Consider the following 26617-nt stretch of genomic DNA (forward strand, 5'->3'; position numbering starts at 1 on the left):
CGGTGGCTTGGAAAAACTCCCTAGAAAGGCCAGAACCTAGGAAGAAACCTAGAGAGGAACCAGGCTATGAGGGGTGGCCAGTCCTCTTCTGGCTGTGCCGGGTGGAGATTATTACAGAACATGGCCAAGATGTTCAAATGTTCATAGATGACCAGCTGGGTCAAATAATAATAATAATCACTGTGGTTGTAGAGGGTGCAACAGGTCAGCACTTCAGGAGTAAATGTCAGTTGGCTCAGGTCAGTATCTCTATCGCTCCTGCTGTCTCTTGAGAGCTGAAAACAGCAGGTCTGGGACAGGTAGCACATCCGTGAACAGGTCAGGGTTCCATAGCCGCAGGCAGAACAGTTGAAACTGGAACAGCAGCATGACCAGGTGGACTGGGGACAGGAGAAATACTTCAGATATAACAGACTGACCCTAGCCCCCCGACACATAATCTATTGCAGCATAAATACTGGAGGCTGAGACAGGAGGGGTCGGGAGACACTGTGGCCCTGTCCAATGATATCCCCAGACAGGCCCAAACAGGCAGGATATAACCCCACCCACTGTGCCAAAGCACAGCCCCCACACCAATAGAGGGCACGAACCCGGAGAGGAAGATAACATCAGACTCAACCCACTCAAGTGATGCACCCCTCCTAGGGACGGCATGGAAGAGCAGTAAGCCAGTGACTCAGCCCCTGTAATAGGGTTTGAGGCAGAGAATCCCAGTGGAGAGAGAGGAACCAGCCAGGCAGAGACAGCAAGGGCGGTTCGTTGCTCCAGTGCCTTTCCGTTCACCTTCACACTCCTGGGCCAGACTACACTCAATCATAGGACCTACTGAAGAGATGAGTCTCCAATAAATAAAGGTTGAGACCGAGTTTGCGTCTCTCACATGGATAGGCAGACCATTCCATGAACATTGAGCTCTATAGGAGAAAGCCCTGCCTCCAGCTGCTTGTTTAGAAATTCTAGGGACAATAAGGAGGCCTGTGTCTTGTGACCGTAGCGTACGTGTAGGTATGTACGGCAGGACCAAATCAGAGAGATCGTTAGGAGCAAGCCCATGTAATGCTTTGTAGGTTAGCAGTAAAACCTTGATATCAGCCCTTGCCTTAACAGGAAGTCAGTGTAGAGAGGCTAGCACTGGAGTAATATGATAAAAAGGTTTGGTTCTAGTCAAGATTCTAGCAGCCGTGTTAAGCACTGACTGAAGTTTATTTAGTGTTTTATCCGGGTAGCCGGAAAGTAGAGCATTGCAGTAGTCTAACCTAGAAGAAAAAAGCTATCCTTGAAGCAGTCTTGATATGTTCGTCAAAAGAGAGATCAGGGTCCAGAGTAACACCGAGGTCCTTCAGTTTTATTTGAGACGACTGCACAACCATTAAGATTAATGTGTAGATTCAACAGAAGATCTTTGTTTCTTGGGACCTAGAACTAGCATCTCTGTTTTGTCCGAGTTTAAAAGTAGAACATTTTCCGCCATCCACTTCCTTATGTCTTAAACACAGGGTTCCAGGGAGTGCAATTTTGGGGCTTCACCGAATGACATTACCAAGAGGTAAAATATATAGTGAAAACAATAGTGGTCCTAAAACAAAGCCTTGAGGAACACCGAAATTTACAGTTGATTTGTCAGAGGACAAACCATCTACAGAGACAAACTGATATCTTTCTGACAGATCAGATCTAAGCCAGGCCAGAACTTGTCTGTGTAGACCAATTTGGGTTTCCAATCTCTCCAAATGAATGTGGTGGGCGATGGTATCAAAAGCAGCACTAAGGTCTAGGAGCACGAGGACAGATGCAGAGCTTCGGTCTGACGCCATTAAAAGGCTATGATGGGGTCTAAAACCAGACTGAAGCATTTCGTATACATTGTTTGTCTTCAGGAAGGCAGTGAGTTGCTGCGCAACAGCTTTTTCTAAATTTTTTGAGAGGAATGGGAGTTTTGGTACAGGCCGATTTAAAAAATATATATATATATATTTTTTTTTTTATATATATTTTTTAAAATATTTTTTATATATTTTTTTCTGGGTCAAGGTTTGGCTTTTTCAAGAGAGGCTTTATTACTGACACTTTTAGTGAGTTTGGTACACATCCGGTGGATAAAGAGCCGTTTATTATGTTTAACATAGGAGGGTCAAGCACAGGAAGCAGCTCTTTCTGTAGTTTAGTTGGAATAGGGTCCAGTATGCAGCTTGAAGGTTTAGAAGCCATGATTATTTTCATGATTGTGTCAAGAGATATAGTACTAAAACACTTGAGTGTCTCTCTTGATCCTAGGTCCTGGCAGAGTTGTGCAGATTCAGGACAACTGAGCTTTGGAGGAATACACAGATTTAAAGAGGAGTCCGTAATTTGCTTTCTAATGATCATGATCTTTTCCTCAAAGAAGTTCATGAATTTATTACTGCTGAAGTGAAAGCCATCCTCACTTGGGGAATGCTGCTTTTTAGTTAGCTTTGCGACAGTATCAAAAATACATTTTGGATTGTTCTTATTTTCCTCAATTGAGTTGGAAAAATAGGATGATGGAGCAGCAGTGAGGGCTCTTCGATACTGCACGGTACTGTCTATCCAAGCTAGTCGGAAGACTTCCAGTTTGGTGTAGCGCCATTTCCATTCCAATTTTCTGGAAACTTGCCTCAGAGCTCGGGTATTTTCTGTATACCAGGGAGCTAGTTTCTTATGACAAATGTTTTGTTGTTTTTAGGGGTGCGACTGCGTCTAGGGTATTGCACAAGGTTAAATTAAGTTCCTCAGTCAGGTGGTTAACCAATTTTTGTACCCTGACGTTCTTGGGTATGTGGAGGGAGTCTGGAAGGGCATCTAGGAATCTTTGGGTTGTCTGAGAATTTATAGCATGGCTTTTGATGATCCTTGGTTGGGGTCTGAACAGATTATTTGTTGCGATTGCAAACGTAATAAAATGGTGGTCTGATAGTCCAGGATTATGGGGGAAAACATTAAGAACCACAACAAGATCACCCTGTTGCAGGAGAACTTTCCTGCAATGCTGGACATTTCAAACTTGTAGTGTATTTGAGGTTTAAAAAGGCTTCTAAAGTTTATAATTTCCACTTTGAAATTTCATACATTTTCGTAAGGGAAAATCAAGTATCAACCCCTAACAAAATGTCCATTAATTATATTCCACATAATAATTCACATTTCCTGTTGCTGCAGGATTATTTTCCTGCTGTAGCAAACTGGCTCAAATTGAGTTCCTACATCTGTACACACATCCATGCACTCTTGCACGCACATTCACACGCACACTAAACTGCTTCCTGCCTCTGATTGCGATTTCCTGCGCTTGTCACCAGTGTCTTGCCCTGGTCTCATTATAGATCCCCTGTCTCATCGTACTGTCTCTCATCCTAACGTAAACAAAAAAAAGAGCTACTGCAACCCTCCCCTTCAATCCTCTTCAAAACTCCCCTACAATCAGATACACGACTTGCAAAACAGAAGGGCCTTTACATTTCATCAGGAGCTTTACCTTTGGTGTGACATGAATGTGGTGCTCTCTTCTTTCTCTAGGCTATGACATGTCTACGTTCATCAGACGTTACGGCCGCTACCTCAATGAGAGGGCCTTTGCCTATCGCCAGATGGCTTTCGACTTCACCAAAGTCAAGAAGGGGTCAGTCACTTCCCTGTCTCTCCTCGTCACTGAGGCCCACCTGTCATTCACCTCGTCATTGAGGACATTTTGTAATTGACCTCATCCATGAGGCCCTCGTGATGGTTTCCCCTGTGTGTTTCCTCCACAGTGCTGAAGGGGTGATGAGGACAATGGCTCCAGACAAGCTGTTAAAAGGCATGCCCGTCCTGCAGACCCAGATCGACACACTGCTGGAGTTTGATGTGAGTTGGACATGCTGTTTATCATTGATCTGTTTACAACTGTTTGCCTGCCTGTCTATCTGTCTGTCTGTGGTCCTTTGGTCATTTGTGAATAAGCTGACCACTGTACTATGTCAGGTCACAAAGATTACTGTTTACCTGTTGTTTATTTTCCTGTGTTACATTTTCTCTTTCTCTCTCTCTCGCTCAATAGCAATGATGCTATCTGTTCTATTGAGCCTGATATTTCTGTGGGGGTGTACAATGTTTTAGTACAGCAGAATTTTGCTGGAGTTGAATTCATCTTCTGTTGAACTACATGAATAAAACACTTTTGAAAGGTCTCTCTCTCTCTCTCCCAGGTCCACCCCAAGGAGCTGAATAACCCTATCATCAACGCAGCGTTCCTGCTGCTCTTCAAGGATCTGGTCAAGCTGTTTGCCTCCTACAACGATGGGGTCATCAATCTATTAGGTGAGCTAGACATGTCATTGTGTGCATCCCAAATGGCACCGTATTTCCTTTATAGTGCACCACTTTTGACCACAGATCTATGGGCCCTGGTCAAAAGTAATGTACTATTAAGGGAATAGGGTGCCATTTGGGAAGCAGACCAATTAAAAGATAAGTTACTTCCTTTCACCGTGTGGCGATTTAGAAGATGCTCTTATTCTTAACAACTGTTAAATGTCTGTAGAGAAATACTTTAAGATGAAGAAGAGCGACTGCAAGGAGGCCTTGGAGATCTATAAGAGGTTCCTGACCAGGGTCACCAAGATTGGAGAGTTCATGAAGCTCGCTGAGGTAAAGGAAACTTCCTAACCGGCTGTATTCTAACTGACTTATATCCAAGTGAAACTCACACCGTGATTGCTCAAATACAGTGTCTGTCTCTATTTGGAACGTAAGGTTATGATGCACGGATATGATTGTGAAGCTGTCTCTGGTGTGTGTTTTGTTCCACAGACAGTCGGTGTCGAAAAAAATGACATTCCAGACATCAACTATGTAAGTCACTGGTCTTTGTGCTTTCTCTCTGGAAGGATGATGGCATAGTTGTAACACACACACACACACATCCATCCTAATCCCCCTCCTGCGATCCCAGTGTCTGCACCCTCGAGTGGTGACGAACCTCATAGACTCAGACGATGAGGACTGTCCCTTTAAGCCTATCGAGGACCCGGTAACCATAGAGACATGGAGTGGCTTGGCAGAGTGCCTGTTTGGGAGGATGGGGTTTTGGCATGGGATAATTCTGCAGACTGACACTTCTGACTGCAGTGCATGTCTGTGTGTGTATTTGCATGTGTGTGTGCTTCCGTGCACAAACGACTGAAGAGTTTAAGTCAAATGTTCCTGAACACTTCATTCTACAGGCCGTTGAGTTCATAGAAAAGTGGGGTAGTGGGATGAGTTCAAAATGAAGGGTCTGGAGGGGTGCTGCCATAGAAATAGAATTGGGTGCTGTGTTATTTGAAGTGTTGGCATGCAGATGAGTAAGGAAGTCAGTCACATAAACCTGTTGTTTCTGTGTCTCTGATTGGTTTCTCTTTTCTCTGACCCTCAGGCTCCCAGTAGCATCCTGGAGTCTCTGGAGACACACATGAACAGCTTGGAGGGGAAGAAGGGGTAAGAGGACCCTCTCTAACCACACCATTTCAAAAAGAGCTCAAATGCGGAAATGGCTCTCTTGGTGTCTGTACACAGCGAAAATCTGAATTGAGAAATGAGAGGGTGAGAAACTAGATAGACTCATAACTTGGGCTCTATTCACCTTATTTAGCCCTGCCCACTTGACCCAGTTCCTAATCGAATGCAGCCTGGTCTCATAGACTAGATGTAACATAGTAAATGTAAATCCGGAACAGTATGATTTATTACGTTTGGTATGTTTACATAAGGCAAATGGTTACTTAAGGATAAAACGAAAGTAGGGTGGTTGGTCAGGGTGGATGGGTAGGCGTATAATGCGAACAGCAGCCCAAAGTCTACAAGTTTAGCAGCCCAACGTCTACAAGTTTGAATCTCATGATGGACAACATTAGCATTTGAGCTAATTAGCAACTTTTTAACTACTTACAACTTTTAAGCTGCTTTGCAACTACTTAGCATATTAACTAACCCTTCCCCAACCCTAACCTTAACCCTTTTAGCTAACCCTTCCCCTAACCTTAACCCTTTAACCTAACTCCTAAACTTAATCTTAACCCCTAGCCTAGCTAATGTTAGCCACCTAGCTAGAATTCGTAACATATCATACATTTTGCAAATTCAGAACATATATAAAACTAATTGTAATTGGTAACATATCTTACGAAATGAGTGATGGACAGCCAGAAATTAATACATACAATATGAAACTTAACTTATCATACTAAATGGAGTGTCTCGGATTTACTTACAGAAACATACGAAATGCTCTGAGGCCAGGCTGGTTTTCCTCCTTCCAGCCCATTCATAAATAAGCAAAACTATCGTTAAATATGAATTACATTTGTTAAAACTATGAAATGACGAGCGCAGAATTTGAAATATATGTTAATTATATGCTTAAAAAATTATACTTGTTTTCACGTAGTAAGAACACTTCATAATATTAGACTGTGTATAATGCTCATTATCCATACAGGCTATCCCTTTTCAATCAAAGATCAATTATTGAACTGACAGTGTTAGGCACAGAATATCAATGACAAAATACAGAAACTGTGCCTTAATGTTTATGTAGATAACAGTAGGATATTTGCCATCTGAGAATGATAATTTGGTCATTTCAGCGTCCGAGTGCTAATACTAGTCTACGTGATAACACACATTTACATTTTTCAATCATTTCAGTCAACGTAGAATTAACATATCTTTCAAATGTGCACATTATTTATGTGTTTTGAGAAATGCAATTCCTATTTAACGATGGTTCGCTTGTTTGTGAATGGGTGGATAACAATCACCACAAATTGGATGAGCCCTTGTTGCCAGGCTGAATCCTATCTCAACACCACAGTTCCGAAGACAGTCTTGTGTTAACTTTTCTTTTAATCCTTCTTCTCTCTTTGTTCCTTTCTGCTCATCATTGGGGATCAAAGTGAAGGGTGAGCATGAACGATTCTTTGGGGGTTTGACAGATGAGGGTATTGTAAAGTCATGAAAATAAGTTTAAAAGGTCATTTAAATGTAGATGACTTCAGCTCTGAAAGGTGATATCTTGCACCGATGAAATTTAAATATGAACTATTCCGTCTCTCTTTCAGGTCTCCAACAAAGGTGAGTTGAAGATTACAAATTATTTCCCCTGCCTTTCTATTTCTGGTTATATGTCAACACATAGATAGTAAAAAGGCTCTCCCTCTCTATTCCAGGGGTCCCCCACCAATAACGTGTCCCCGACCTCCACCCCCGCCAAATCTGCAGCCGCCGTGCCCACCCTAGTGCCGCCACCCGAAGAAGCCACTGAGTGAGTGACTACTTCCTCTGCCTACCACAGTTTACCTCGTCACCTCAGGGATTTCCTCAGTTCTGGCATTCAAGCATTCTATCTGTTCCATTTATTTGGTAAAACTGTGAATAAGAGTCCATTCTTCCTTCCCCTTCCATTCTCTCTCTATCCCTTTATCTCGCTCTAGTTCTCTGTTGGATCTGGACCCTCTGTCCTCCTCTGGTCCGTCAGCAGGAGCCTCAGCAGCCCCTATGTCCTGGGGAGGTAATGTCCCACATCAAAACTTGATCGTTTAATTCTTAATGGAACTACCAGTAAGTTTGAATTATCTAATGAACATTAATATAATTGCATTTTCCTCCATCACCTTCTCCCATGCTGTTCTGGGGATGCTGCCACAGACCTCCTTGGATCAGGTGAGTGTTATCCCACAGTGCCCCTGGCTTTAACCTCTCTAGTGTATTAACATTAACAGAGCGTGTCATCTCTAGATCTCCCAATGTGTTTCATAGTGTTGCTCTAGTCTCAATAGTCTATTTCTCTCTCTTTGTTTCTCTCTGCTCTCTATCCCTCCCCCACATCCCCTGGTTTGGTTCATTCGGGGCTTTAATTCTGGGGTTGATTTTGTTTTTCGGTTGTTTCTTTGAAATTGGGTTGATTTGATACCTTGATTTGGTTCTAACGGGGCCTTTCTGGTTGCTTTGGTTCCTATGGGGTATTTTGGGGGATGATTTCTGGGGGTTGTTTTGGTACCTTGTTTTGGGTTTGGTTGGTACACCACATGGGTACTTGCAGAAATGGGCGAGTCCATGCTTCCTGACCCCACCCTCGCTGTAGACACCGCTCCCTCTCCCGCGGGGGTAACGCCCACCCCTGTAGCCGCAGAGCCAGGAGTCACTCTGGCTCCTCCCCCTAGTGCGGCCGCCACCAACCCCCCCGGTGCGACGAATATGGATCTGCTGGGAGGTCAGTGGGCTTCTGGAGGATTCCCAACCACAGAATCTCTGCTGGACAGCTCAACCCCAACCAACCCTCCACATGCACACACAGGAGATGTAGTGTTCTCTACCTGCATGCACACACAGGATATGTAGTGTTCTCTACCTGCATGTACACACAGGAGATGTAGTGTTCTCTACCTGCATGCACACACAGGAGATGTAGTGTTCTCTACCTGCATGCACACACAGGAGATGTAGTGTTCTCTACCTGCATGCACACACAGGAGATGTAGTATTCTCTACCTGCATGTACACACAGGAGATGTAGTGTCCTCTACCTGCATGCACACACAGGAGATGTAGTGTTCTCTACCTGCATGCACACACAGGAGATGTAGTGTTCTCTACCTGCATGCACACACAGGAGATGTAGTGTTCTCTACCTGCATGCGCACACAGGAGATGTAGTGTTCTCTACCTGCATGCACACACAGGAGATGTAGTGTTCTCTACCTGCATGCACACACAGGAGATGTAGTGTTCTCTACCTGCATGTACACACAGGAGATGTAGTGTTCTCTACCTGCATGCACACACAGGAGATGTAGTGTTCTCTACCTGCATGTACACACAGGAGATGTAGTGTTCTCTACCTGCATGTACACACAGGAGATGTAGTGTTCTCTACCTGCATGCACACACACTAACACACATGTTTAGTCTCTGCATGTACACACACTAACACACATGTTTAGTCTCTGCATGTACACACACTAACACACATGTTTAGTCTCTGCATGTACACACACTAACACATATGTTTAGTCTCTGCATGTACACACACTAACACATATGTTTAGTCTCTTCATGTACACACGCTAACACATATGTTTAGTCTCTGCATGTACACACACTAACACACATGTTTAGTCTCTGCATGTACATACACACAGTGACCCAGATACCCCAAAACAAACACATCCATTTGGGAAGAACATGTCAAGCAACACACATACTAGTATGCTCATTGACACAGATCTACACACAGAGACAAGCATGCTCACACTTGTAGACCCACTCAGACATGCTACCCATACATTTTCACATGCTTCATTTTGTTTGATAGTCCGACAGCTTTTTCTTAACTTCAGAGAAAAACCAAACTATCAAACAGAGTCATGTTCTTTATTGCCGCCTAAAAGACACATTGCTTTGCTTCTGGTTCCATTCTGTGGCCTGCTTGTCCGGTTATGTAGTGCAACAGACATAGTTACCGCTTTCTAGTTTAGTTGTAGCTAAAGCCCGCCTTCCATAGCCTTCCATAGGCCTTGCTGTGCCTCCGGTCTGTATTCTCATTTATCCTTCACCAGTCAATCATTCATGCCACAAAGTAAATGTTTTGTAACTAGTCTAAACTGAATTTATTACAGTAATCAAAAGATGGCTCAGTTAAATAGTATCTCTCTGCAATAAAATAAGTATATTACATATCTTATGCCTGACATTACATTACAAGTATTTAATATAGGTACAGTATATTAAGTCAATTAAATACCTAACAAAGTGAAAGTAGTATTTCTAAACTCTGCTTAGAGGCACAGATCATCTTTTAGGTGGCGTCTTCCTTTTCTGACTTACTCTCTTTATTGTCTGGCTTGTTTCTTTTCTCTGTCCTTTTCTCCCCGTGCCTCTCGCTGTACCTCTCTCTCTCTGTCGTCTGTGTGTGTGTGTGTTGGGTATCAGATGCGTTTTCGACCCCTGCTCCCGCCTCTGATGCCTCTGCCACTGCCGAGGGCGGGGCTCCGGCCCCGGCCCCCACGCCAACCCCAGCTGCCGACGCTGCAGCCGGTGGGTTGCAGGACGTGTGTCTCTGTCGGTGTAAATGGCTGTGTGTATAGTTTTGTGGCTGTGTGTATAGTTTTGTGGCTGTGTGTGTGTTTGGCTGTATTCGAGTGCTCGGTGCAACCGTGCTTATGTGTTTTTGTGTATGGAGAGTGTGTTTCAACAGTTGATCCCATTGCTGTGAGCGGGTGTAGCTAGTTTCCCTAGAAAGGTGGTGCTGCTGTTTGTTTCTGGGCATGGCTGTTGCTGTTACTATGGAGATAGTTGCTGAGGTTGATTTTAGGACAGTGGTTGACCACCATGCTAGATACCACCTGGGGTTTCCTTTCACGCTGTATATCCCAAAATGCATCTGCAAGCTCTGTGGTTACACTCTGTAAATCTGGTCTAGTATGGGTATTTCAGAGAGTATAATGAGGGAGTGTGAATACTACTAATACTGCTTTCTCCAATATGTTTCCCTCTTTTCACAAATCGTGTTCTTTTCTTATCATTTTTCATCAGACATGCTTATTTTCCAGATTCTCTTGATCATATGGTACTTCATAGTGTTTTACATGTACTGTATGTTTATGAAGAATATGGAGCTGTGAATTCCCTAACTAAGCCTGTATCTTCAGAATTTCAGCCGAATGCACCTATTCCTCCTCCCTATTTCACAGAATACAGCTCTTGCCATACCTCTAGGTTTATTTCACACTGTGTTATGGTGGTTGTGTAATATCTCCATCCCCCTTGTCATCCCCTCCCTGTTTTTTTCCTCCCAAAGACCCCTTTGCCCCCACTGGTAGCAGCTCAAATGCAGTAGGCCCAGGGCTGGACCTGTTTGCCATGATGCCAATGGAGAACAACTGCTTTAACTCAGTGGCGCCCCCTCCTGCCCCCTCATCCACCATCGCAGCACCCACCCCCCCCACCACTCCATCGATAGACCTCTTCAGTGGTAAATGTTTACACGTGTGTGTGGTACTTTAAAAAAAAAAAACTTTTCTTCTCTTTTGTCCTTGTCCTCTACTCTGCATCTGTGTCCTATCCTCTCCTGCATTGTCCCTTTCTCTTTGTGAGGCTAACTTGCACATATCACGCTTCCTCTGCTTCCTTTCAGCTTGGACACATTCTCCCCAGCTGCCTCTCTGCTCCTGCATTGGCTTTCAATCACAGTTGTTAATCTAATGAGTCATTGTTTGTAGTCTGCTGTTCTCATTTAAATTGTGTGTGTGTGTGTGTTGTGTACTTGTCCTGTAGCTATGTTTGATTCAATGCCAGATCCAAGCTTCACCAAAGCAGACCCTGCCCCCAGTGTTGACATGTTTGGAGCAGGTACCCAAACTCACGCCATCTGCCTTCTTTCTCAGCATGTGTTTGGAGTGCTGTTTTTTATATGTACATTTGTGCTTTATTGTAATTCAAGGATACTTATTGTATTTTGTTGTTTGTGTGAGTTTGTTTAGTTGGTATGGGTTTGTTTGGTTGTGTGAGTGTGACATTTGCACATAATTCTAACCCTCCTCTACCCCTCCCCTTACAACAGATGCATTCTCCTCCCCTGCCCCCTTCCTCTCCTCAGACCCCCCAACTGACAAGGGGGCGATCATGGACATGTTTGGGGGTGGGTAAATGTACACCCCCCCCCCACCTCTAACTATCCCCCTTGCTATTGATCGACGATCTTCAAATGAGTGGCCTTTTGTAAAAATGTTTCGAAGCAGGAAAGCCCTAACTTGAACTGATTATTTGATTGATTCTTTTCATCATGTCATTCACCTTCATCAGCATTTCTCATTCCGTTTCTCTGTATGTTTTTGGTGACCAATAAAGTTGCTACTGAAGTTAAGTTGTTAGCTGTGGTATTCAGGATGGACTCTTGACTTTTCAACGTCCTCTACAGAATTTGTATTGCTTAGTAGATGTAGACTTGTCACAGCATATTGGGATCAAAGGAGTTTCTATTGGTGTGTTTGAGACTATTGGCTGTGTACGTGTGTTTACCTGTGTATGTCTACTGTCCTATCTGACAATGATAACGCTGTTCTATCTGTTTGGCGTTCCTAGTGTGGAGCCGATGGCTGACTTCTTAACTCTTCTCTGTCCTCATGCTGCACTGTTAATGGCTTGGCCCATCTTGGCCTGGTATGGTTTGGTTTGACCTATTAGACTCCACCGGTGGAGAAACCCAACCTGCTGCACCTGCAGCTGCCTCTGGTGCTGAGCTGATGGCAGGTAATGTACCTACCGATGCACGACACACCCACGAGGCATGACACAAACAACAGGCATGACCCATTCCCATTGTATGCAAGACATATAACAGTAAATACACCACATATAGGGTTACAAAGGTAGGGTGTATTACTGGAAACTTTCTAAATTTACCTGTAAACGACTTGATCTTTGGTTACTTTCAAGGTTTATTTGGATTTCTATGACATCAAGTGGCCTTTTTGGGTACTTCGGATATATAATATAATCTTAATTAAATGTATATTAGATATAGATTAGGTGTTTTGATTATTAATAATTGTGAATAATAATTATAATAAATATAGTAATTATATATAATTATTTATATATATATATATACACACACACACACACACACACACATGGAATCATGTAGTAACCAAAAATAGTGTTAAACAACATTTATTTTAGATTCTTCAAGTAGCCATCCTTTGCCTTGATGACAGCTTTGCACACTCTTTGCATTCTCTCAACCAGCTTCATGAGGTAGTCACCTGGAATGAATTTCAATTGACAGGTGTGCTTTGTTAAAAGTTAATTTGTGGGATTTCTTTCCTTCTTAATGCATTTGAGCCAAACAGTTATGTTGTGACTAGGTAGGGGTGGTATACAGAAGATAGCCCTATTTGGTAAAAGACCAAGTCCATATTATGGCATGAACAGCTGAAATAAGCAAAGAGAAATGACAGTCCTTCATTACTTTAAGACCTGAAGGTCAATACAGAAAATGTCAAGAACTTTCTTCAAGTGCAGCCGCAAAACCATCAAGCGCTATGATGAAACTGGCTCTCATGAGGACCGCCACAGGAAAGGAAGACCCAGAGTTACCTCTGCTGTGGAGAATAAGTTCATTAGCGTTACCAGCCTCATAAATTGCAGCCCAAATAAATGTTTCAGAGTTCAAGTAACACAGATCTCAACATCAACTGTTCAGAGGAGACTGCATGAATCAGGCCTTCACGGCCGAGTTGCTGCAAAGAAACCACTACTAAAGGACACCAATAAGAAGAAAAGACTTGCTTGGGTCACGAGCAACAGACATTAGACCGGTGGAAATCTGTCATTTGGTCTGATGAGGCCAAATTTGAGATTTTTGTTTCCAACCGCCGTGTCTTTGTGAGACGCAGAGTAGGTGAAAGGATGATCTCTGCATGTGTGGTTAAAACCGTGAAGCACAGAGTCGGTGAAAGGATGATCTCCACATGTGTGGTTAAAACCGTGAAGCACAGAGTAGGTGAAAGGATGATCTCCACATGTGTGGTTAAAACCGTGAAGCACAGAGTAGGTGAAAGGATGATCTCCACATGTGTGGTTAAAACCGTGAAGCACAGAGGAGGTGGTGTGTGGTTGCTTTGCTGGTGACACTGTCAGTGATTTATTTCAAATTCAAGGCACACTTAACTAGGATGGCTACCACAGCATCCTGCAGCGATACGCCATCCTATGTGGTTTGCGCATAGTGGGACTATCATTTGTTTTTCAACAGAACAATAACCCAAAACACACCTCCAGGCTGTGTTGTTTGTACAGATGAACGTGGTACCTTCAGGCATTTGGAAATTGCTCCCAAGGATGAACCAGACTTGTGGAGGTCTACAATTTATTTTCTGAGGTCTTGGCTGATTTCTTTTGATTTTCCCATGATGTCAAGCAAAAGAAGCACTGAGTTTGAAGGTAGGCCTTGAAATACATCCACAGGTACACCTCCAATTGACTTAAATGATGTCAATTAGCCTATCAGAAGCTTCTAAAGCCATGACATCACTCCTGGAATTTTCCAAGCTGTTTAAAGGCACAGTCAAATTAGTGTATGTAAACTTCTCACCCACTGGAATTGTGATACAGTGAATTACAAGTGAAATAATCTGTCTGTAAACAATTGTTGGAAAAATTGACTTGTGTCATGCACAAAGTAGATGTCCTAACCGACTTGCCAAACCTATAGTTTGTAAACAAGAAACAGGTTTTAATGACTCCAACCTAAGTGTATGTAAACTTCCGACTTCAACTGTACATATGAGATAAGTAATGCAAGATACGTAAACATTCTTAAAGTGGCATTATTAAAGTGACTTGTGTTCCATTTATTAAAGTGGCCAATGATATCAAGTCTGTAGGTAGGCATCCGCCTCTCTGTGCTAGTGATGGCTGTTAAACAATCTGATGGCCTTGAGATAGAAGCTGTTTTTCAATCTCTCTGTCCCAGCTTTGATGCACCTGTACTGACCTCGCCTTCTGGATGGAAGCAGGGTGAACAGGCAGTGGCTTCGGTGGTTAATGACCTTAATTATATTTTTTGCCCTCCTGTGACATTGGGTGTTGTCGGTGTCTTGGAGGGCAGGTAAGGGCTATTTTGACCAAGATAGGAGAGTGATGGAGTGCTGCATCAGATGACCTGGCCTCCACAATCACCCAACCTCAACCCAATTGAGTTGGACCACAGAGTGAAGGAAAAGCAGCCAAGAAGTGCTCAGCATATGTGGGAACTCCTTCAAGACCGTTGAAAATGCATTCCTCATGAAGCTGGTTGAGAGAATTCCAAGACTGTGCAAAGCTGTCATCAAGACTGTGCAAAGCTGTCATCAAGAGTGTGCAAAGCTGTCATCAAGAGTGTACAAAGCTGTCATCAAGAGTGTGCAAAGCTGTCATCAAGGCAAAGTGTGGCTACTTTGAAGAATTTCAAGTATAAAATATATTTTGATTTGTTTTAACACTTTTTTTGGTTACTACCTGATTCCATGTGTTATTTCATAGTTTTGATGTCTTCACTATTATTCTACAATGTATAAAATAGTAAAAATAAAGAAACTCTTGAATGAGTAGGTGTGTCCAAACTTTTGACTGGTACTGTATATGAACATGTCTGTCTGAATGAATACATCCTGAGTGTATGTATCTTGTGAATGTACCTTGGTTTTATGGCCAATGCACATGCTGTTGTGTATGGTCATTCTCATTCTAGATTCTTTCCATAGTTGTCTCTCTCTGTTGATACGTGCATTGGTTGACTTTTTCACATTTTACCGTGGCAACGTGCCCTGTGCTTACCAGGTTTATTATCAAGGCAGTCACTGCCCTGCATGTTATGTAAATGACGACCTGCAAGTACTACTGCTTAAGCCTTAACGCTCTCTCTCTCCTCCATCTCTCTTTCTCTCGCAACATTTGTCATCTCTTAACTCACTCCATTATTTTTCCCTCCACTACTGTCCTTCTGTCCCTTTCTTCTTACCCTTACATCCACTCCCTCTTTCCCTCCCTCCCTCTGTTCTCTCTCTTTCCCTCTGCACTTTATCTCACTCACTTACGCGCTCTCTCTCTCTCACACTCTTTGTCCTCTCTCACGTTCTATTTCTCTCTTTCTCTCTCGTCCCTCTATTGCTCCTCTCTCTCTCCATCTGGCTCTGGGGCTGGCTCATTGCTTGCTTCCTGCTCTCTGATTGGGTGAGTGTTCTGGCTCATTGATGCGCTGTTTCCCACAGTGCATTGCTGCATTGCAGTAAGAGAGCGACTGCTGCTGTTATTTTCCCTCTGCTCTGACAGATGCCTGATAAATAGGGTGTGTGAGATGCTCACATCACAATGCCCATTTAGCTTGGTACTTGCTTCCTCCCTCTAGAGTGGTGGCTGCATCCTTACTGTCACCAAGATACAAAGGATGATGCCCCATCTCAAACAAGCTAGCTAATAGGATAGTAATACTATTTAGTAGAGTTGAGTAGACAGCATATTTATGCTGTTGATTTATATTACATGGAGAGTATCACTTAAACGGTGTGTGTGTGTGTGTGTGTGTTGAGGCACAGTATAAGCCCTCAGTCATACTGAGTATCAGTATGAGAACTTGCCTCTTGTTAACATTCCAATGTTGTGCTCCTCTCTGATCACTGTTGTCATGGAGACCCTCTCGATGGGTTGTCATGGTAATCCCACTCGTAAGGAGGACCCCTCTGTTATGATCAGAGAGGATTATTGTGGCTGTTTCTCACCTCTCTCTCTCTCTCTCTCTCTCTCTCTCTCCCCCCCCATGTGTCTCCTGTAGCGTTTGATGGTCTAGGGGATGTGTTGATGCCTGCCATGACGCCCCAGACTGGGGCCGCCTCATCTCCAGTTAAACATATGGGAGGGGACCTAGACGCCACCATGGCTAACATGGCTAGCAGTAAGTCTCTGAACAAAGTCTCTGAGCAGACACAGGACAGGGATTCTCAATTTGGCCTGAATAATTTCAGCATCATGGTGCTGTCCATCTATGCATAGACATGTTCCTATAACCAATCTCACCTTATTGTAACGTTACTTACACTCAGTGGACCGTTTATTAGGTACACCCATCTAGTACTGGGTCAGACCCCCCTTTGCCTCTAGAACAGCCTGAATTATTTGGGGCACCGTTGACACCAGGCAGGATGGGGCCATGGACTCGTGCTGCTTATGCCAAATCCTGACTCTGCCATCAGCATGGCACAACACTAACCGGGATTCCTCGAACCAGGCAGTGGTCCACTCCTCAATTGTCCAGTGTTGGTGATCGTGTGCTCACTGGAGCCGCTTTGTTTTTATCTGATCGAAGTGGAACCCTGTATAACCGTCTACAGCAATAGTCCATCCGTGACAAGGACCGACGGGTTGTGGGTTCTAAGATGCCGTTCTGCACACCTTAGTTGTACTGCACTATTATTTGCCTGTTTGTAACCCACCTGTTAGCTTGCACCGACGATCATAGCAAGCTCAAAGTCGCTTAGGTCACTTGTTTTGCCCAATCTAACGTTCAATCGAACAGGAACCGAATGCTTCGATACCTGTCTGCCTACTTTAAATGGCAAGCCATGGGCACGTGACTCACTGTCTGTAGGAGCAAACCTTTTACATGAACGGCTACTGAGTGTACATGGTAGTTACATAGCCAGATACAGTAGAGGTACAATAATGTTACATAGCCAGATACAGTAGAGGTACAATAATGTTACATAGCCAGATACAGTGTAATTACAGTAGAGGTACAATAATGTTACATAGCCAGATACAGTAGAGGTACAATAATGTTACATAGCCAGATACAGTGTAATTACAGTAGAGGTACAATAATGTTACATAGCCAGATACAGTAGAGGTACAATAATGTCACATAGCCAGATACAGTAGAGGTACAATAATGTTACATAGCCAGATACAATAGAGGTACAATAATGTCACATAGCCAGATACAGTAGAGGTACAATAATGTTACATAGCCAGATACAGTAGAGGTACAACAATGTTACATAGCCAGATACAGTAGAGGTACAATAATGTTACATATCCAGATACAGTGTAATTACAGTAGAGGTACAATAATGTTACATAGCCAGATACAGTGTAATTACAGTAGAGGTACAATAATGTCACATAGCCAGATACAGTGTAATTACAGTAGAGGTACAATAATGTCACATAGCCAGATACAGTGTAATTACAGTAGAGGTACAATAATGTCACATAGCCAGATACAGTGTAATTACAGTAGAGGTACAATAATGTTACATAGCCAGATACAGTGTAATTACAGTAGAGGTACAATAATGTCACATAGCCAGATACAGTGTAATTACAGTAGAGGTACAATAATGTTACATAGCCAGATACAGTGTAATTACAGTAGAGGTACAATAATGTTACATAGCCAGATACAGTGTAATTACAGTAGAGGTACAATAATGTTACATAGCCAGATACAGTAGAGGTACAATAATGTCACATAGCCAGATACAGTAGAGGTACAATAATGTTACATAGCCAGATACAATAGAGGTACAATAATGTCACATAGCCAGATACAGTAGAGGTACAATAATGTTACATAGCCAGATACAGTAGAGGTACAATAATGTTACATAGCCAGATACAGTGTAATTACAGTAGAGGTACAATAATGTTACATAGCCAGATACAGTGTAATTACAGTAGAGGTACAATAATGTCACATAGCCAGATACAGTGTAATTACAGTAGAGGTACAATAATGTCACATAGCCAGATACAGTGTAATTACAGTAGAGGTACAATAATGTCACATAGCCAGATACAGTGTAATTACAGTAGAGGTACAATAATGTCACATAGCCAGATACAGTGTAATTACAGTAGAGGTACAATAATGTCACATAGCCAGATACAGTGTAATTACAGTAGAGGTACAATAATGTCACATAGCCAGATACAGTGTAATTACAGTAGAGGTACAATAATGTCACATAGCCAGATACAGTGTAATTACAGTAGAGTTACAACAATGTCACATAGTACTTGCAACTGTTATAAGATATTAAATGTACATGATTCTGTCTGACTGGGAAATGTCTTATTTTCTCTCTTTCAGATCTGGGAATGGGAGGCCAAAAAACGTACGTTTTTCCTGTTTTGAGGATGTGTCACTTTGTGTTTCGACATGTAATTTAATGTCATGGATTACATTCACATAGCATTTTCCAAGCGCTCAATGAGCTTTACATTTTAAGAGGTTAGGGGCCTCTTGTCTTTTCTTCCTCTCTTTCTATTTGCTTACTGACTGATTGACATCTCTTCCGCAGGGGGGAGAACACGATGGGAAGTGGAGGCTGGTCAACTCCTCAGGTAGCTCCTCCAAGTTGGGGCGCTCCCATGGTAAATCTGGTCTTTGTCATATAGCATGGAGTGCAGCCACATGGCAGTGACAGGCATGGCATGGAGCCAATCACACGCACCTCTCCTCTCTGACTCTCCAGGGTGGTCCAATCACATTTGGAATATGGACATTTGTAATTTGGTGTTTGGTTTAAAGGGGTGAACATTTTGTGGGAAAACTAAGGGGTTGGACTGGGAATACTGGAGAGTTCTGAGTGGGCTGAGGTTAGTTCCCAAACCAAGGAGCTGCTTGTGAAACCACTTCCCTCCTTTTCTTCCCTTAAAGTTCTGACCTCAATCAAGCCACCTGACCCCAAAATGCCCCGTTCATCTGCATATTTCCTTATTTCAATCCCCATTTTTTGAGCAACAGCTCCTCTTCCCAGTGTCCAAACGAAACACAATACAAATTTAGATCGCTTTATCTTCATAATTGAATTGCTGCACTAAACCATTAGCCAAGAAAGCTTTTGCTATAGGGTCTGTAGTTACTGTATTAACCTATGGCTTCAGCTGTTCATTTTAGCCAAAGCCTCACCACTGACATGAACATCAGATAACCAGTCGCTGATTTAAACTGGCTTGCCTGATCCATGTATTCTTATGATTGACCCTGTGGTCTTCAAATGCTTCTGAGCAAATCACCTGAACCTGATTTAAGAGGTTAGAGTGTTTTTATGTGCTTTGCTGTTCTCTCTTTGCGTGCGTCTTAAAAAATTTTTTTTTTATGATGTCTTTGTCTATGTTTACTATGTGTGCGTGTCAGTGATATGTCTGTGTGTTTGTTGTTGCAGTGTTGTCTTTACTGTGCCTGTGTTGTATGTAGTGTGGTAATTTCCCACCTCCTCTCCCCCACTCCACACCCCTAGAACGTTCCAATGGGATCCCCTTCTTTTATGGGGTCTTACCAAGGATTCAGCATGGTAAGACCACCCCACCCTCAACCTAGGACCATTAGGAGCACCTAAGATGGCCAATGACCCCTTTAGGTGGCCCATGTACGCATCTCTAAAATGGCTGCCATAGTGTCTGACTGTTTCCTCTCTCTCAGGGCGGGGCGGCCGGCGCTGGAGCTCCCATGATGCCCATGGTTAGGCCAGGCTTTGGAGCCCCTGCAGCCCCAGGAGCACCGGTAAGACACACACAGAGTACACACAGACACACACACACACAAAGACACACCTATTTCATGAAACACTGTTCCCTGTGACAGATGGGATCTCCAGGGATGGCCGGGAGCCCGAGGAGGCCTCCGCCCCCCAAGAATGCCCTGGATGACCTCAACATCAAGGACTTCATGTAAACCCCTCTAACCCATCCCTCTGAGGTAGGGTTCTCTCACAGTGGCACCAAACGACATGCACACAATGCAATGAAAAGAGCCAGTTACAGAATAACATTGTGGTAATCATCCATCTCTCTGCCTCTGTCTCTTCTCTCCAGAGGTTGTTGTTATGTCTGGAGCTGTGGATGTGGATGTGTGCACCCCCGTCTCCCTCCTGTCACGCCCCAGCCCCTTCAGCCAATCAACCATCAGCACTACGACCCCTGTCCTCTGACTTCCCCGTAACCTCTGTCTGCTGTTGTAGCAAAAGCTGTGGATGTGAATCATAGACACAGAAAACTAAACTGTGTATGAGTGTGTGTGTGTACTTCAATGTTATCCTTTACCTAAACTAAGAAAAAAATGTACCATAAAAAATGATAGTGTATTTAGATTTGTTCTGGAACTCCCACGTGTCAGCTGACTTGGAATGGTGGATCTGTGTTGATTTTCTTGCGCGTTTCCCAGACGAGGATTGTGTTGTTAACCGTGGACTGTGTTCGGTGTGTGTAAACCTCACTGGCCAATCCCTGCCCTATCCTCTCCCTCGCTATCCAATCAAATTTGTATATTGCTGTCTTTCTAACATTATTCAACACTTAGTTGTACTCCTCTCCATTAATTGAGCCACCCAGCCTCTGAGAACAGATGCAGTAATATTGAAATATGTACAACTGTCACCACAAATCTGGGTTTACGAGATGACAAATCATACGACAAAATGTTTTGTTTTTATTTTGTCTATTTTTTTGATTGTGTGTTACATGCAACATTTGTGGACTATGTTCAAATTGACATATGCATTTTAGAATATTTTTAAGTATAGATTATACATATATTTATTTCATCTTTATTTTGAGAGAAAATGTATCATATATTTTAGTTATGTCTGAATTCTAGGGTTTTAAAAAATTCAAGCAGTTTCGAAAAATATCTCATCTGTATTTGGAGGCAGCACTGAATGCAACTCAGCCCCCAGTGTTTACTGTGGCTCACCCTGTTGGTGTGGAGTGTTACTGCATTTGACCATGTCAAGTGAAGTTGATCTAGGCTGCATCCAAATACTTTTAAAAAATCCTCATTTACTTGTCTCCTTTACTTAACGGCCAATTATCTGAATTGAATTGATAGGTGAAAGGCAATTGGTGAAAACCAACCAGTGGTCATGAAATGAAGGAGACAAGGAAAGGAGGTTTGTAAATATTGTTGGGACACAGCCCATGTCAACCTAAGGCTTAGGTGGCAAACTCATTCCACGGAGGACCGAGTGTCTGCAGGTTTTCGCTCCTACTTTGTACTGGATTGATGAATTTAAGGTGACTAATGAGTAAGGAACTCCCCACACGTGGTTGTCTAGGGCTTAATTGAAAGGACAAACCAAAAAAAACAGCAGACACTAGGCACTTCATGGAATGATTTTGACAAGCCTGACCTAAGGTCATTGTGGAGCAGTGATCAGTAGAGTTGTATTGTCTCCCGTAGCAACACTCCAGAGGTGTTGGGAACTCGTTAGCTGTAAACCGCTCAGATGTACACTGGATGTTCTATGTGTTGGTTTTCTTCCAAAGTGACTATCTTAATCTGTTGTGGGGAAAAAAGTATTGAGAAAGAAAAAGAGGAATAAAACGTATAAAATAAAAAATGTGGATAACAATATTTGCTATATATTTGGTTGAAGGCCGTGTTTGGTTCTTGGATGGCATCACTCCTCTCCTCTCCCCCACTTGCATGTGAGTCCCTTGAGATGCAATAAAATACAAATACACTGATGGAAAGACTTCAGGCCTCATCACTTATGTCTCCACTGTTGTCATTCATGCTTGAACATGTTCAGTCCATCACAAGTTTTTTTTGGTATTCAATGGTAGGTTTTAATATAAAGACGTTTTATTTTTGCATTTTTTTTTACATCACTGTTGATCCAATTTTTTTCCAAGCAAAATATATGTTCTGGAAATACTCAACATAATACACATTTACACTCTAAATATAGACCCTGGAAAAAACCTATTCTGATAACAAAAAGAGCATTGGCTAGATAACTGAATCACGTAGACACTAAAAACAAAGATTTACCCAAGAAAAATCATCACCAACGGAACTCATCTTAGCACCCATATTATGTGCACGATGGGTATTTCTTGGAAACAAAAAGCACATGTGACAAAGAAACCTGTTTTTATCGCACCATAGAATTCTGAGACCTCAGTCTGGATAGGGATCTGTTTGATTGACCAAAGCAAGAAAATCATCCCATATTCCAAAGTTCTATTCCATCTGATCATTCTGTGCTGGCCATTGGTTAGTTTGTCCACCACCACCTCAGCGCTTTGAGGTCTCAGTGAAAGGAGATACATTAATGCATATCTTATTTTTTTTCTTACTCTGATCAGTCTGACATATCCCTGGTGTCTCAGGCCTCCCTACACATGCTGGGATCCCCATGGATCCAGTAGCAGATCTGAGCGTATTTAGGCGGAGTGATCCTCACCGCCACATTATAGTCCCTCTGTTCACCCCCGTCCCCGTCCACCCGGCGGTGCCCTGAGAACACCCCGATAACCTTCCGCTGCCACTTCCCCTTATTGGACCCCACCACTTCCTGTCTGAGGCGGATGTATACACCAGCGCCTGACGCCCCCTGCTGGGCATCACAATGCTGATACAACAGGTCGTCTGACTCCTCCGTCACTGAACAGAAGCGATAGACCACCTTTTCCCCCCCTTTGTCCTTTTGTCCTCCCTCTGACTCGTTGTCGAACCCTGAGAAGTGGATGCGACCTAAGGGGAGGGGCTTTGTAGGGGCCACTACACCCAGTTTCATGTGCTTCTGTTTAATTGGCTGTTTGAGCTCCAGGAGGGCGTAGTCGTAGTTGTGGGATATGGCGTTGGTTCTATCTCCCGTGTGTATCCAACCTTTGGGGATGTGGGTTTGTTTTACGCGTGTCCAGTGGAAGGAGGGCTGAGTTTTGGGTTCGGTGCTGCGTTGTACACGGCTGCTTCTGCTACCTTTCTTTCTCTGCCTACCGCCTCCTTGTCCCCTCTCCTTCTCCATGTTCCCTCCTTCACCTCCCTCTGCTCCAGTCTCATCAACCCTGTTCTGTTTCTCCCTTTCTCCCTTCCTCCTTCTCCCTCCTCTCCGTCTCTGCTCCTGTCTCGGTTCTTCTCCATCTATCCCATTCCCTTTCTCCTCTCCTCCTACCACTTCCTCTCCTTGCCCCTCTCCTCCTCCTCTCCTCCCTCCTCTCCGTCTCTCCTCCTGTCTCGGTTCTTTTCCATCTATCCCATTCCCTTTCTCCTCTCCTCCTACCACTTCCTCTCCTTGCCCCTCTCCTCCTCCTCTCCTCCCCCCTCTCCTCCTCCCACCCCTCCTACCTCGTTTAGATTTGACCTGTAGGACCCCCACTTTCAGCCTGCGGACCCCCTGCAGGTAGTCCTTCCCATCGTGGACGCAGTGGGCCGCCGTCAGTATGTGTTTTTCAGACACTTGGACCCCGGAGCAGCCCGTGGACAGGCGGACCGCCGTGGAGAACGGGTAGCTGGTGGTGAAGTGGCTGTCCGAGATGACAAAGCGCCCGTCCTCGCCATACACCTGACGTTTCCTGCGAGTGTGTGAGGGGGTGTGTAAGGGCGTGTGTGAGGTTGTGTCATTCAGGCCCTGCAGCGTGACGTTGCTGTGTGTGCGTGTGCCGTTCTCGTACACCGTCTCGTATCCCAGCATGCTCTCCAGTGTGGCCCAGTCGGGAGGGGGGCGGGCACTCTGGCACTTTATGCCACACCCTCCCACCTCATCCTCACCTGCCCCCTCAACCTTCCCACCAAACGTGGGGCTCCGCAGATGCACTGTGTGCCTGTCTAGAATTAACGGGACCCTCTGCATGGACCAGCCATACTCTTCATCAACACCATCACCGTGGCCCCCCCAGGCAAGAACACACAGGGGCAGGGCACAGAGCAGCAGCAGACACAGGGGAATGGGAGTCATCGCACTGCTCCACCAGGGCCTAAAAGACAGAGAGAGGAAGGAAGATTGCGCAAAAAGAAACAGGTGACTGGTGTATAAAATGAGGCCAGCAGTGGGCGCTCAATCCCCTACAGTCATCACCAACTGCTTGAGTATTATCGAAGTATTCTCTCTGCAAAAGCGTTGTCACCGGCAGATAGCGCTGGTGGTGAAGTCCGTTTCGTTGTTGGCACAGGGTGGGAAATTGTTCAATTTAATTGGCTCCAACAATAGCCTAAATTCCTCTGATGTTTTACAACTATTCTCTACACAAGGAATATATGATCATACCAAGCTTAAATTCAAATAAATGATTTGTTTGAATGCAGCATAAATTCAAATGCTTGATAAAAAATCTCCATCTGGGTTATGAAAGTGACCAGGAATATGATTTGTTTAATACGTCAACGAATTATGATTAGAGGAATTACTGGATATATCAGAGCCACTTAGCCTATTAGTGTAATGGTGATGGTGATAAAACCCTGAGACTTTCTCACATTGGTCATAGTAGCCTAATCACACAAAGCAAAGTAAATGATGCAACTGTAAGAGTGGAAATTGGATTTGATAATCATTGATTAGTAATGCTTGATGCGTCTATACATTCTCGTCTGTCACGTGAATGTATTGAAATGGTAGTTGTTTCTAGAGTTAACAAAACAATCATACCTGCAAGCATTAGAAAATAAAAGTTGGAGAAGTCAGCAAAATTCCTCTTTAAAAAAAAGGTGTTTTATCCACTCGGGTACCAGTCAGTGCGTGAAAGACCGCGTCCCATCATCGCCGCGCATCAAACAACCGGAACGCAATGAAAAGCCGTGAGCGAGATCTTCACTGCACTGAGATTTGCCCATGACGAAGAAAACATTTGATGGAAAAGGTGCCGCTCGTTCATGTTACAAGACGAGAGCGGGGGAGGTACTCCCTGGTGATGAGGAAAGCGATGAGAAGGAGGACTGAAGTTTAATTCAGTTATTGAGCCCGTGATCTGTGGAATTTCTGTTCAAAAGTAGGAAAATCATATAAAACGTGTTGTTTTCAGCGCCCATAAACGTATTTTCATTCCCCACCTCACACATCCTAGTCGAGTTGCTTTGAATTAAGCTAAATATCCTGCATTCCTGCCTTGTTGCTGACTGAATAACTTTGAGGATACATTATAATTAACCATATCAGACATCAACCTGACCAGCAGCTTTGATTTGTTTTATGATAAAATAACCACACACACACACACACACACACACACACACACACACACACACACACACACACACACACACACACACACACACACACACACACACACACACACACACACACACACACACACACACACACACAGAGAGAGAAACGATATCCACTTTTCATTTTAGTCATTTAGCAGACACTCTTATCCAGAACGACTTACAGTTAGTGCGTTCATCTTAAGAACACTAGGTGGGAAAACCATATATTACAAGCATAGTAAGTGAACTTTAATCTAAATAAAGTGTGTGGGGGGGAGGGGGGGGGGGTCACGTGCAAGGGTCGAGGTGAGGTGGGGGAATATTTCAGATGCTCTTTGAAGAGGTAGGGTTTCAGGACTCTGCTGTCCTAGCTTCAAGGGGAAGCTGATTCCACCATTGGGGTGCCAGCACAGAGAAGAGCTTGGACCTGGCTGAGCAGGAGCTGCCCTACCGTAAGGGTGGAGGGCTAAGAGACCAGAGGTGGCAGAACGGAGTACTCAGGTTGGGATGTAGGGTTTGAGCATAGCCTGAGGGTAGGGAGGGGCAGTTTCTCTTGCTGCTCCGTAGGCAAGCAACATGGTCTTGCAATGGATGCGAGCTTAGACTGGAAGCCAGTGGAGTGTGCAGAGGAGCAGGGTGACATTTCTCTAGGGGTCCCATAGAGCCAGTGCAACAAACCTGAACAAAGCATGGCATGTTAAGGCTTTTCAGGATATAAAAAAACGATTTGCCTTGTCCCTTCTGTGTAGCAATACCCCATGTCTTGGCCTAAACACACATACAACAATGGATGCTAGTTGTAGGAGTTAAAGGAGCGTGGGCTCATTGTAATGGCTGGAATGGAATAAATGGAATGGTATCAAAGATTTGGAAAACATATGTTTGATTCCGTTCCATTAATACCATTCCAGCCATTAAAATGATCCCACCCCCCTTTAACTCCTCCCCCTGGCCTCCACACATACACACACACACACATACACACACACACACACATATCCTCTTTATGGGTGGAGCTATTAGAGGTTATAGTTCAGCTATGGGCTGCCTGGTAGATTTCTGCCATTGGTTGATGAGAACAGAGGTCAGAGGTGATCGTTGTTATTCATC

General features: G+C 43.8%; 2 protein-coding genes across 2 annotated transcripts in view; one reads left to right on the plus strand and one right to left on the minus strand.

The window, feature by feature from the left end:
• LOC115107847 (clathrin coat assembly protein AP180-like) overlaps positions 1-22041 on the plus strand; it is a 46429-nt gene extending 24388 nt beyond the window's left edge. The window contains exons 4-26 of the mRNA XM_065008817.1: positions 3538-3640; positions 3771-3864; positions 4206-4317; positions 4541-4647; positions 4810-4851; positions 5414-5475; positions 6933-6938; positions 7098-7110; positions 7206-7300; positions 7470-7546; positions 7684-7698; positions 9967-10071; positions 10835-11008; positions 11311-11385; positions 11597-11674; positions 12220-12285; positions 16349-16468; positions 18665-18689; positions 18876-18948; positions 19818-19871; positions 20000-20080; positions 20162-20275; positions 20392-22041. Of these exons, the coding sequence (XP_064864889.1) occupies positions 3538-3640; positions 3771-3864; positions 4206-4317; positions 4541-4647; positions 4810-4851; positions 5414-5475; positions 6933-6938; positions 7098-7110; positions 7206-7300; positions 7470-7546; positions 7684-7698; positions 9967-10071; positions 10835-11008; positions 11311-11385; positions 11597-11674; positions 12220-12285; positions 16349-16468; positions 18665-18689; positions 18876-18948; positions 19818-19871; positions 20000-20080; positions 20162-20251 (1667 nt within the window). The 3' untranslated portion in view covers positions 20252-20275; positions 20392-22041. The remainder of the gene's footprint in view (positions 1-3537; positions 3641-3770; positions 3865-4205; positions 4318-4540; positions 4648-4809; positions 4852-5413; positions 5476-6932; positions 6939-7097; positions 7111-7205; positions 7301-7469; positions 7547-7683; positions 7699-9966; positions 10072-10834; positions 11009-11310; positions 11386-11596; positions 11675-12219; positions 12286-16348; positions 16469-18664; positions 18690-18875; positions 18949-19817; positions 19872-19999; positions 20081-20161; positions 20276-20391) is intronic.
• A 96-nt stretch (positions 22042-22137) lies between these two features.
• LOC115107848 (inactive serine protease 35-like) lies at positions 22138-25201 on the minus strand. Its single transcript, XM_029631528.2, has 2 exons — positions 24948-25201; positions 22138-24276 (listed from the first exon to the last, which is right to left on the minus strand). Exon 2 carries the CDS (start codon positions 24255-24257, stop codon positions 22686-22688), a length of 1572 nt encoding a protein of 523 aa, XP_029487388.1. The 5' UTR covers positions 24258-24276; positions 24948-25201; the 3' UTR covers positions 22138-22685.
• Positions 25202-26617: the final 1416 nt, after the last annotated feature.

The sequence above is a fragment of the Oncorhynchus nerka genome, linkage group LG24 (genome assembly GCF_034236695.1).
Source record: "Oncorhynchus nerka isolate Pitt River linkage group LG24, Oner_Uvic_2.0, whole genome shotgun sequence".
Lineage (NCBI taxonomy): Eukaryota > Metazoa > Chordata > Actinopteri > Salmoniformes > Salmonidae > Oncorhynchus > Oncorhynchus nerka.

What these genes read in the sequence shown, in the direction of transcription:
- LOC115107848 (XM_029631528.2), bottom strand. Translation starts at nt 24,257, where the DNA reads ATGACTCCCATTCCCCTGTGTCTGCTGCTGCTCTGTGCCCTGCCCCTG.